General features: G+C 43.8%; 1 protein-coding gene across 1 annotated transcript in view; it reads right to left on the bottom strand.

Annotated features, from left to right (window-relative positions):
• Window positions 1–12,818, bottom strand: part of LOC138285590 (potassium voltage-gated channel subfamily H member 8-like) — a 1,338,351-nt gene that overhangs the window by 930,192 nt on the left and 395,341 nt on the right. The window contains exon 2 of the mRNA XM_069225730.1: window positions 2,546–2,779. Within this exon, the coding sequence (XP_069081831.1) occupies window positions 2,546–2,779 (234 nt within the window). The remainder of the gene's footprint in view (window positions 1–2,545; window positions 2,780–12,818) is intronic.

The raw sequence follows: 12,818 nt of genomic DNA, 5'->3' as shown, positions 1-12,818 counted from the left end.
GCCCGAATGTTGCGAGTATTGGGGTCTGGAGCTTTGGGGAAGTTATCTCAGATGAGGGGTGGAAAAGGGACATTGCGAGGGATGGAGGGCGGGAGCATGGGGCTAATAAGGTGGTGGGGGCTGCAGCAGATGTTTCATGGGTCATGGAGGAGCGAGCTGGAGTCTATAATATGACGGGGAAAACTGCCAAGTGACACCAGTCCTATGACTGGCTCTGTTTTATTTATTTATTGATTATTGCAGGTTTTGTATAGCTTGAACCTGACCCAAGGGCATAAGAGCACTTTAGAAGAAAACGACATTGCAAGCCTTTGGAGTGGCCAGGGGCACAGGACATGGACACTCCCCTGTTCACGCTCCTCTTTGTCCTCTACATGGACCCCTTGCTGAGATGATCAGATCAGATCCCCTTAATCACTGGACTTACTATAGGACTCCAGAAACATAAAGTGGCTCTCAGACGATGTGCTGGTCGCTCTCTCGGACCCTCATGATTCAATCCCAGCTTGCTCTGAGAGCTTGCAGCCTTTAATAGGATGTCAGGCTTAAAAATGAATGTTCAAACATTGTAAATTCACAACTTTATTCTGTCACTGGGTAATGGCTACATTGAAAAACCCATTCACTCTAACATGGGCGTGCATCTAGGTGCAGTACCTAAGACTTAAGTTACGCTCCCCGGCAGAGAAGACATTAGAACCCCGTTTCATTGAAGTTTTACAATCCTGACATACAGGAGACCTGTTGTGGCTGGGGAGGATGACTGCGGCCAAGATGACCGTACTCTCCAAAATTCTTTATGTCATGCAGGTGCTTCCCCTACAATCCCCTCCTTCCGACAGCCCTTATGCAAGCTGCAACAAGTTACTGAATCCTTCATTTGGGGAGGCAAAAAACCATGCACGGCTAGGTGGCATAGGAAGGCCTCGGCATACCGAATCTCTCCACTTACGATCTAGCAGCTCTATTGGTAAACCTGCTGGATTAGAACCGGCCTTCCGCTGAAAAAAAAAATGTGTTTAATCAATCAACCTATAGCAGGGGTACAGTTAAGTGCTGTAGCTGCCTTAGAATCATCGACCTTGGGGTGTCTACTCCTCCCCTGTCACAACAGACACAAAGGAGGCCTGGGACAAGGTTTCTGTCTCTGGGGCTAGTTGTCCCATTGCTCACCACTCGCTCCCATTATTGCAACCTGAAACTCAGCACGTGGCGATGGGCGACTGGGATGGCAAGAAGGCAACTGTAAAAGAATAGGCGACTTTGATGACTGCAATGGGTTGATGAACTTTGAGCAAATCAAAGCTACCTATGTGAGTCCTGAGGTGGAGATATATTCATAAAAGACATTTGTCCACCACTCTTTTGAGAAGTGGATTGTCACTAAGAAGTAAGGTAAACGAATGCTATCTGAAATATCGAAGTTCCTGAACCAAACTCCTTGCATTATTCAATGCCCAGCACAAACCCTCTGGGATACAGAGCTGGAGCACACCTTCATCACAAGGAATGGTCAGGGATATTCTACAGAATATGCACCTCAGCCTACAATGCAGTAGGGGTAGAGACAATAATAAAAATGATGAATAACTGTTGTTTTACTCCTGTATGGATGTCGGTGTGGACACAGACAAAACTCAAGACCATGTACACTGGCTACACAAACTATGGGACCATATAGATATGGAGAAAATTATGGGTGCATTATTGACAAAATGTAGGGCCCTTGTATAACATTCCTATCGCATGAATGTAAGGAGCTTACTTGCCCTAATTATCTACACACGCTGAGACTCTCTATGACTGACATCCCTACTGACCATCTCCTAGGGGATGGTGGACTCACATCCAGACACTTTAATGATTGAACCTACCAACTTGGGGTGCCTTAACTCCATTGTCTACACCTCTTGCTGGGGATATTTCCATCCATTATTTACCCTTGTTATTGTCCTGAATCCAAGTTTTTCTCCCTTTTTGCCTCTACTCTCCCATCCCGTCACATGTCCCATCACTCCCTATATTCAAACCTCGCCAGCCAATGGTTGAGTGTATGCATTAATTTGTTAAAAGTAAATAAACAGATGTGAACCATAAAATCCATCTCTCCTCGGTTAGCCTGAAATTCGCATTTGCTATTTACATTCTTTCGGCTTTTTCTGGATCTGAAAATAGTTGTCTTTTCAAGAAATGGCTTTCTCTAGACCATCGTTTTTCATCTGTGGCCTATAACCCAGGTCTTTCGTCCACAAGCTAATGAAAGGTGTGTCTGAAGCCTTCCAGTTCATGGCTATCCTCTATTTTGCCAGAGGGAAGGCTGACTTGAAAATATGCTTCTGGCTCTCGATTTTTAGGTCTGGGTATTTGGTCTAGGAGGCAGGGGCCTGAGTTACACCCCAACTGTTTGCCACCTCCGAAACCACTGCCTTCTAAAAAGAAGCAAACTCACCCCATTTGTGTTACAGAAATCCTACATCTCAGGAGAAATATTAGAAAGTTGGCAGAGAGAGACACATCTGAAGGATGACCACACAATCTTACTCACCGCTCTTTTTGTAGAGATGGATCTCAGTCTTGAACTCGCGCTTCTCATCCAAGGCCTTCTGAATCTGCACCTTGAGTTGCTCGCTGGTGTCCAAACCATAGAGGAACTTGCAGGCGCAGCTCTTCTGCATCACTTCAGCTCGGGCAAAGCCAGTAAGGTCACAGAACCCGTCGGAGCAGTAGACAATGGGGAACAGGTTGATTACCTGAGCATTTCCCAGCACAAAGTTACTGTCTGGAAAAGAGAGAAGAAAAACAGAAGTATTGTAAATGTTGCAACTGACATCGATGATGGAGGTTCTCATTTTTGGAAACTGTTTCAGAAACGCTTTTTTGTTGAGTTGACACTATCTAGGCCATAAGGCTAGCCGGTTAGTCATGCTACATTAAATATTTGTCCTGAATATACATTTTAAATTATAGCTGCTGTGAAAAACCTTTACATTCCTTTGTTGTTTGCCCTGTTTGGCTTTTTATTATTCAACGCATGATGAAGCTCCACAATCAACTATGTGACAATGATCTGACAGGGCTACAATTTATTTAGAAAAACCTGACTCAAGTTCAGACAGCAGGGATGCGCCTCATGCTGCACACCTCCTAAAACACCACAAAACAGGCGTCAGCGCTATCCTTGACTTTAAGCACTTTGGAGGCACTCGGATCTTGGGCAGCAGAGCTATCCCTTGTGTTACACACTTCGTTAGAGGCGCATGCATTTGATTGGAGCTATCCACCTTTTTATGCAACTCACAGTAACTCGCACCTCAGACAGCAAATCTGTCCATCGTAGTTCCCACCTCACAAAGACCATCAACTCAAGCAGCAGAGGTTTCCCGATTGTATGATCTCATACGTTCCTTCATCAGAGAGCAGGATTATTTCTGGTGGACACGTGACACCCCACTCACACCAAATGACACTTGGAGAGCAGAGATACCGCTCATGTTACAGAGAGCTATCCCTTGTTTTAGGCGAGCAATAGAGATCCACATTTCAGACAGCAGACCTCCCATCATGGCATCCAGCTTGCACAGACCTCTTCTGTAGGTATCAGCCCTATCTCTATGAGTGAACATCCTTAAGGACACTTTGACCTTGAGCAACAGAGCTATGCACTGTGTTAGGTACACAGACCTCAGCCACCGATACCTTGCTGATCATATGCTGCCGTTCCTCAGAGGACAGAGCTGTCGTGATCAAGTGTAAGAAAAACAACCTAATTAAGTGCATTTGCTTTAAAAACTGTCAAACTACAAAATCATTATATTTTATATCAAGGGAGTAGCCAGAAAAATAAAATATCCCCTACTTCAAACCAAAGCTCGTATGGCACCAAGCAAACAAAGCTGGTTATCACAACCCTCCCCTGGAGAGATCTCTTGTCTTTTTCATCCAAGCATCTGTCCATTCATCCTTTCATCCTTCCATTCACATGGTGATATCTACCACTTCACCTTTACATTCTGTAATCCATTCATTCTTTCGTCCATCAGTCTTTCATCATTCTGTCCACCCACCCATTCATATCCACACCTATACATCTATCTAAAAATCCATCCCTTTCACCTATTTGTTTCTCCAGTCACCCTTTTACTCACCCATCCATCCTTTCAGTTATCCATCCATCCTTTGTCGTCCATCCACCATTTCACTCAATCCATCCATCCACCCTTTCACTCCATCCATCCATCCTCCCTTTTACTCATCCATTCTCCCTTTCACTCATCTATCCATCCTTTCACTAATCCACGCACCCTTCCACCCATCCATCCACTCACCCATCCATCCACTTATTCTTTCACTCTTACAACCATCCTTTCAGTCACTCATCCACCCATGCTTTCACTCATCCCTCCATTACCCCTTTCATCATTCCATTCCATCCACCCTTTAATTCATCAATCCATTCTTTTAATCATCCATTCATTATTTTATCCATCCTTCCATCCACCCCTTTCACTCATCCATGCATCCTTTCACTCAGCCATGCTTTCTCTCATACATACATCTTTTCACTCCATCCATCTGCCCATCCTCCCTTTCACTTATCCCATCCATTCATCCTTTCACTCACCCATCCAGCCACCCTTTCTTGCATCATCTATTCATCCACCCTTTCACTCATCCATCTACCTTTTTATCCAGCCCTTCCCCCTTCACTCATCCATTCATTTTGTCATGCATGTATTCTCCCTTTGACTCATCCATCCATTCTTTCACTCATCCATCCTCACATCCAACCTTTAATTCATTCACCCATCTACCATCCATCTTTTCACTCACCAATCCATCCAACTTTACACTCACATCCATCCATCCTATCTCTAACTCACCTTTGTCTGGCAAGTTACAAAGGGAAGTGGCCCACCACCCCTGCTGTAGCTGCTATAGTTGGGGTTTCATGATGCTCCACCATCCATGCTTTACTCATCCATTCATCCATCCTTTTGCTCACCCATCTATCCACCTTTAACTTTATCAGTCCATCCACTCAGTTTCCCCACTCAACCATCCTTTCACTCAGTCATCCATACTTTCACTCACTCATGCATCCATACTTTTCCTCCATTAACCCTTTTGCCCATCCATCCATCCACCCTTAGATCTATCCACCCTCCGTTTCAGTCATCCATCCATTCTTTCACTCATCCATCCATTCACTCATTCATCCATCCATCTACCCTTCAATACTTTCATTCATTCATTCATCCATCCTTTCACTCACTCACACACCCACCATCCATCAATACTTTTACTCACTCACACACCCACCCACACTTTCACGTGATTTATGATCCTTTGTCTACAGAGTTGCATCAGAAGTGGCCCATCAAAATCTCCACCCTGTGGTAGCTGCTAAAGCGCAGGGTTCACAATGCCCCTGGTTTATATACATATTAAGCATGTATATTATAGAGTATATAAAATAGCAACAGGAATGTGATATAGTTGCACAATCTGCCACTACTTTAGATGTTATCACGCAGCATTACCATATAAACAGGTCAAATACACGGGCCACCACAATTATGGTGCTGGGCTGGAAAAGGTGGGGTGGGAGTCAAGGAGCACCAGGTGCCCCGGCCCTCATCCTAGTACAACAGTGCACCCGATTGGCTGTTGGGCTGCCGTGGCCCCAGATGCACTTTTGTGCTTCCGCGGCCACACACAGCAGTGACGTCAAGGGGCCTGCCTTGAAAAGGCGGCCGCAGTCGGCGAGCGTGTCTCTTGCTCGTACAAGAGTGCCGGCGGCTGTATGAGCTGGTGGTATCGGAGGTTGGCTGGTAGCTCAGAAGATTTCCCCAGGCGATTCTTGCTTGGTCGGACATGATCCCTCGTAGGCTGTGGAGGGGCGGTCTCTCAGTCAAAGCCCTCAATGACTTTTTCCAAGTTGTTTCGGACTCCAAGGTTAGCTGTGGTCTCACATGGCTACATTCATGGAGAAGGTTTCTTCCTGCAAGATGGAGTACATCTTTCGCAAATCGGTTATGAAATGTTTTTGGAGAACTTGCTCGCTTGGTTGTGTCATCATACTTGGTAAGGGGCCCTCTGCTGGGGAGGGTGGGGGGGGCACATCGTCAGTCAACAATGTGGGCCTGTAGTGGGGTGAGATCATGACTGGGAATACAAATGGGTAGCTTTTCTTTCAGGAACAGGGTAGGAAGCTAATTGGACCCTCCAAGGGGTGCTGGCTGGGAAGGGAGGATGACTGCCACGTGCGCAAGGGGTTGCGGGCGGTCTTTGGCATCTGGCCCTTAGGACCAACCACCCGCGCATGCACAGAAGTTCTAAAGCGAGCACTGGTCTTTGGGTGTGGAGCCTGAGGGTTGCAGGGGCACCCGAGGTAGGTATCCTGGCAGGCCGGTGGGCCCTCTCCATGGTAATATAGTTTGGGAAGGCATCCAAATCCCCTTATGGAGATCCTACCCCTGGGATTCATAGCCTGCGAAGATGCAGGGACTGGGGGTACTAGCCAAAAGCAGCCATGATCTCATTCTCAACTACCAACATTGGGTACGCAGGAACAAACTGTTTTTTCGTCAGTGTTAGGAATTTGGATGTATTAGCGTACTCTGTTAAGGCTAGGCATCCATCAGAAACCGTGTAAATACTTTGTGAATATGATTGTGGTTACTGCTTATAATTTTTAATGATTGTGATCAAATAATGTGTTGTGAACAGTGAAAATACGGCCAGCGGTTCACGACCCCTAACCCAAAAGAAGTGTGGCTGAATTATAAAGTAGGCTTGGGGTGTGTGGAGGAAGGGTGGTGAGTACCAGTTCGTGGGAGGAGGCCTCTGCGATACCTGGCCATATGACGTAACAACTACCAGAAACCCCTTCTCCAGGAGCAACCGCTTCATCTGGGGCTGCCTTTCCAAGCTAAAGTACTTGATTGGCTGTTTAAGGAACCCTTTACGTTTCCTGACAGCACAGCATGAACACACACTGGCATATTTTTTTCTGCCTGCCCTCATTTTAATTTGGTTGTAAACAAGCACGTTTTTGATCTTTTTGAACAAATGTTAATTAATAAACAGATGATCGGCTTGGTTAAAATATGCTGCAGCTTACTTCAGGCTCTCAGTGCTACAATTACCACAAAGCCAATTATGTGACGTCCGGTGGCCAGGATCCAGTGAAAGAAGGAAGGGCTCTGCTAATGATGATTGTATTGAGGTGACAATGATGATAGTGACAGTGACATGTTGCCGGAATAATAGGGAAATGGAGGCAAAAGAGCAACATGGTAAGGCAGAACAGGCCTGAATCTGAAGGCCAACATAGGTTTTTCTGGTGGAAATAGGCAGAGAAGTGCCAACACTGTTCTGGGAAATGGTGCCTATTGGGTGTGTAATGGAGCATTGATATGCCAATTAAGCTGCTTGCACACTTGATGCAACTATGTTTACTCTCACTGATTATACATTCTGGGTTCTGTCTTTCTTTATGTTCTTGCAGTATATTAGTGTCTTTAATCAATGGCTCAAAGATGACTCGTGCACTATGAAAAAAAATCTTCCGCCCTTCCATGAGCCCCTTTCACACGTTCCCTAAATATTTACTCCCGCCCACTACCCATCTAGTTAGTCCCCTCTTTGTACAATCACCCATTCAGCCCACCCACTCCCACTGCCCCCATCTTAATTTCTACATTTCTCTTCCTGCCTAGCTTTCCACATTTTCCTTTCAATACCTGGTCCCTCAGACTAACGCAGATCACACGTGAAACCTTGCTAATATTAAAAAACAAACAAAAAATAAACACGCGGGATCTAAACAAACGATCCTTTATGGCTGCCTAATCATTGTAGCCTGTAAGTGCCATGCCTTTTAGCTCTTGCTCACTCGGTTAAATGGAAGTGTCCACCTCAGAGCCAGGACGTGAAGCGCCTCTGGCACCTGTTGATACTTTCTGGAGGTCGTCTGCACACTCCCCCGCGCGCTCTCCCAGCTCCCTTTAGTGGAAGTCCACAGGCATATGTCTGATTGTAGAGGCTTCTGTTCTACCTCACCGCGGGACCTAGACTTCAAACTATTTGCAGTCTGTAAAAGTTTCTTCCAAATCTTCCTAGAGGCCAGTGTGTTCTGCTGTCTTCCCAACTTTTTGTCATAGAGAGTTGCTCATCATATCGTTAAACCAAAATAACCCATTATTTCACATTAAGGCCCCCTCACTGCTCAGTCTATCTTGTAAAACTGTTTCTTATACCATATTGGAGGGTAGATCTTCACTACATTGATGTTGTCGGATCCGGATCTTTTCATTCTTTCATTCTGTGATTCACAGATCACTTTTTTTTTTTTTAAATAAATGATATTTCAGACTGACGCCTGAAGCTGGAGGTTTTTTCTACATAGATAAATCACAGAATGAACAGACTGGGGTGGCACAGAGGGGAATCAGGAAGGATCTCTGGACCCGAGTCACAAAAATGGTTGTAAGGTTATTTAAATGTAAGTACGTCAGATTCTGCAAACTGTCCACTACAGGGGTTATTTATTAATGTTTTGCACGGGTACTGATATGCCGCAATCTGATGCAAAGCATTGCGTCAATTTACTAACCATTGAAAAGTCCCGCTGTGGCTCCACACCCCTGCACAGCACTACAGGAACACCCAGGTAACTCATGGAAAACCTGCCTCGGACTGCCTAACTAAACCTTGAAACCTGGACCTGCTGTGACTGCTGGGAATCCATTTCAGCAGCATTTCTGTTTGTGAACCTTTGTATTCTTTGAAACTAACATTCGCTGCAAGAAAGCAAGTGGATTGTTGTGCCAGCCGCAAACACTGAGTCGAAATCCTGCAGTGACATTACCAGAGGAAGTCAACAATGCCAATTAGACTAGAAACGCAGGGAGGCAGTAAAGAAGAAAGGAAAAAGCATACTGCTTTGGTCTTTTAAATACCACAGCTACAAATACCCCGATAATAGAAAGCAAAAAAACACCCTATCGTGTCCAACGATGTCAAAACATCTCAGCACATGTATTTATAAAAAAAAAAATTGAAGTAGCACCAACATATGGTGTTTTGGTGCGTTCGGAGATAAGATAAACAACAAACATTGATTGCAAAAGAGCAACCATTAACATCACCGACAATTAACAATTAACTGTGCACAGTGTGAAGGAAATGCAGCCAGGGTGTGAATTAAGACGCACAAACGCAGTGATTCTAGCACCTAGCCTGATTTGATAGCTATAAAAATAGAGCAGAGCTCCAAGGCTGTTGTTTAAGATGGTAAAGTAGTCCAGTTTTACTCAGAGTGAAAAAGGGTTTCACGATTCAACAGACCATTGATCTGGCCTCACATCCGTGACTTGTCTGCGTTTTCATCCCTCATACTGGTGTGTGGGGGCTTTAAGCTCATGAAAAGAATTTAGTCTTTGAAGTGAAGGGGTGTGGAGTGTTTGTACTTGTCTGTTCGTCCTTGCATTTTAAACAGTGCTAAGGAGCCACAGTTAGCTTAGTCCTAAACTCTTGCTTGCTTAGTTGGATCACACTCATAATGATTATTGAATAGCACCATTAGGTACAGTTGTTACCAGTAAAACTCAAAGCTACACACACATTTATTGAGGTAAATGAATAAAAGGAACAAACAGCCTGCCATAGACCAAGGTATACACATTTATCATGGTGCAACTTTGCTCCTACATAGGTACGGACCAAAATAATGATGGAATATTGCTATCTTTTTATCTCTTTTTATAATCTTTTTCCTACAAATGAAAGTAAGAAGGACTATGGAAAGACAGCATTGATGGAGAAGTACAATATTGTTAAAAAGCAGTCTACAAGGTCATTGTTGTAGTCTACATCTTATATGGGCTCTCCCTCTGTCTTTAATCAGATGGTCCTATTCTTCGAACCCAACGGGAGAGATGAACATTTATGTGTACAAATTTGAGTTCATATTGGTTGGCATATGAAAAGTCTAATGCTAACAAAGGCTAATAAAGGAAACTTTAGATTTTTTTTTTAATTGCATTTTATTTTGAAATCTTCGTTGAAACTTTTAAGACCTTTATTCTAACAATATGGTTGCTTGTCACATCAAACTGCAATTAACTTGGTGCATGAAATTGAATTTCAAGATGTGGAATTTGCTTCAGGCAATTTTGAGTTTTGAAAAAGTTTTATATGTGATAATTAGTATGTATGTATTTAAAGAACTTTGCTTAGTGAAATCGTAAAACATGTCCCTATTCCTAGTACCAGAATATTGCTTCCAGAATATTATCTGACATAAACATTGTGTCATTATTATTGTTTAGAAACGTATCAATTCATTATAGTCTATAATAGAAAATTAACATCCAATAAGCTGATATTTTTTAAATAGTATTTATTTTAGATGATATTCTGATATAGAACCAATAATGGCATTTGCAACAACTGGACGCTATATTAGTAAGTGAACAATTTATTTCTGCAATAGCTAATCAGTAAAAAATTTGGTGACACATTTTGTTTCATCAGTTCAAATATATTTAATACAGCTTCATGATTCAAATATGCCCAGAAGTTAAATATTTCTGTGGTGCACATTCAAATCGTTGAGTTTGGTAATCTCTTGATGTTGACCCTTCTGAAACCCTTTGTGATGCTCAAAGCTTTGGACTCCAGGCTGATCCTACTACTCATGTATCATGCTGAATTGGTGTTTAGTGATTCACTCACTTTCTTTCAGATTTTATTGTAATATGGTGTGTACGAAAATGCCTCTTTTTGTATAATCACCTCAAGGTTTTAGGCTGATGGAGCTGTTTTTTTGTCTCTGAGAGTACACTGAGCCCTGCTAACCAGACATCAGTGCCAGTGTTCTTACCCTTAAAAGTGTATGTTCGATTGGTTTAGTCCCATTTGGCATAAGTCAACTTACTTATAAGTCCCAAGCATATGGTATCAGGGTATTGAGAGACTGCAATTTAATTTGTTCCTCATGGTTGCAGCACTTAATGTGCCACTCCGAGTGTAACAAAGTAAAGCATGGCTCGTAGCCTGCCACTGCAGACTGGTAGTGCAGTCTCAAAATGCTAACTTGACTCTGCCATTTAAACTGATAACAAAATCCATACCTCCCTTCTTGATATGTATAAGTCACCTGTAAGATAGGCATGTCAAGCCCTACAGGCAGTGTGTTGTATTTTAAAAAGTAAAAGTAGGGCATGTAATTGTACATGCCTAACAGTAAAAGCTCCAAATTGTCATTTTTACAGTGGAAAGTCTAATAGACCTATAGGCAAGTACAGGGGTACACTATTACAACTCAACTGTGCTAAAAGAGACTACCAAAGTTTGTACTTGAAGGTATCAAAATAATCTTTACATTAAACCTGACTTGATGCCCAAGTCAAACTTAATGTAATATTTGAGTAAAAGGCAACTTTAGAAAGTTTCCAGTGTCCATTCATAGAAGCTGGCCACAAGACAGTCTTCTGCCCTTCAGGGAAGAAATGTGAACGACTCCCAGGAGAGGTAACAATAGAGGCCTTCTGATGGGAAAGATGCTAATTCTAGCTGTCAGAAAGCCACACAGAGTGCGAGCCCAAAAGAAGAGCTTCACAGGGAAGACATCATTGAAGGGCAAGTGGTCGACACACATGACAGGAGCTGCTTGCTCTTTTGATGTGGTAGACAGACTCGTGTCAGGGACAGAGTGTGGGAAACAGTTGCCAAAACAGTTTTTCTGTGGGTGTGTAACCCACATGTAGCCACACCTCTCGGGTGGGCTACCAAGGAGTGGAGTGGCAGCAGACTTGTCCTATCATTTTGTGGGTGGGCAGGATGTTGCCCTCAAGGATGGCTAGATGCCACATATTGCAGGAAGTCATCATCATTGGGAGGGGACCTTTTAGCCCATTGTCACCCTGAGGGCAAGTGGTGGACATAAAAATGACACCCCTGGGACCCAGACATCAGATGATGTCTGCACTGGAGAGAGGATTGAAGAAGGACTGTCCTGTGGTTCTCTGGACCTGGCAAAAAAAGGCTGCACCAAAGAAAGGACTGAACCTGCTGCTCCTGGGCTAGCAATAAAATGACTGTGCCTGTGTGCCTGGCTTGAGGAAAAGTCATCCCTGAGCACTAGACAAAAGAGTTGAACTCTAAGAGTCAGTTGGCTAACTTCTTGTTCCAATACCAAGGCGCTAAAAGCTGAAAAATCCACCTTGACAGAGTGGGTAGCTACAATTGTTTGCTGATACCTGCTAAAGTGCAGACCGGGAGACTGACTCTGATGCTCAACAGTTGCTCCCCAGTCTGCTAGACCCAGGAGAGTCAACAAAGTGCAATTTGGTTGCCCAAGAAGGACACTAGTTTTAGTTAAAGTGAACCACTGGTTTCACTGGGACCAGAGACCAGTAGACCAGTGGCCGCCCCACTGCGTTTATGTCCAAAGGACCATGACCCCTATTGACAGCATCATCAGCATCCTATATCTCTTCCATCAGGAACACTCAATTGAAGTGTATAGGAGTTGGCCCATAATGCCTGGAACCGGACTGGAGACTGCTTAGACTGCAAGGTAACTGTCCTGCTAAACCTTACTGGCCCCTTGACTGGCTGCTCCCTAATGGAGTTGGTCATCCAAAGTGAGCCAAAGCTCCTGAGAACAACTCTTCAAAAAGTTTTCAAAACTCTCCAGCGTAACCACTAACTATGATAGTTGTCAGTGCTTGTTTACATTTTGAGTGAAAAGCAGTTTTTTTTCTCCAATTTGTTGAAAAATCTAGATCTCTAGAACCCCCTGGTGGATT

The sequence above is a fragment of the Pleurodeles waltl genome, chromosome 3_1 (assembly GCF_031143425.1).
Source record: "Pleurodeles waltl isolate 20211129_DDA chromosome 3_1, aPleWal1.hap1.20221129, whole genome shotgun sequence".
In the NCBI taxonomy this organism is placed as follows: domain Eukaryota; kingdom Metazoa; phylum Chordata; class Amphibia; order Caudata; family Salamandridae; genus Pleurodeles; species Pleurodeles waltl.
Note: the sequence above shows the minus strand (reverse complement) of the source record. Positions and strands in the feature narration are given on the sequence as shown.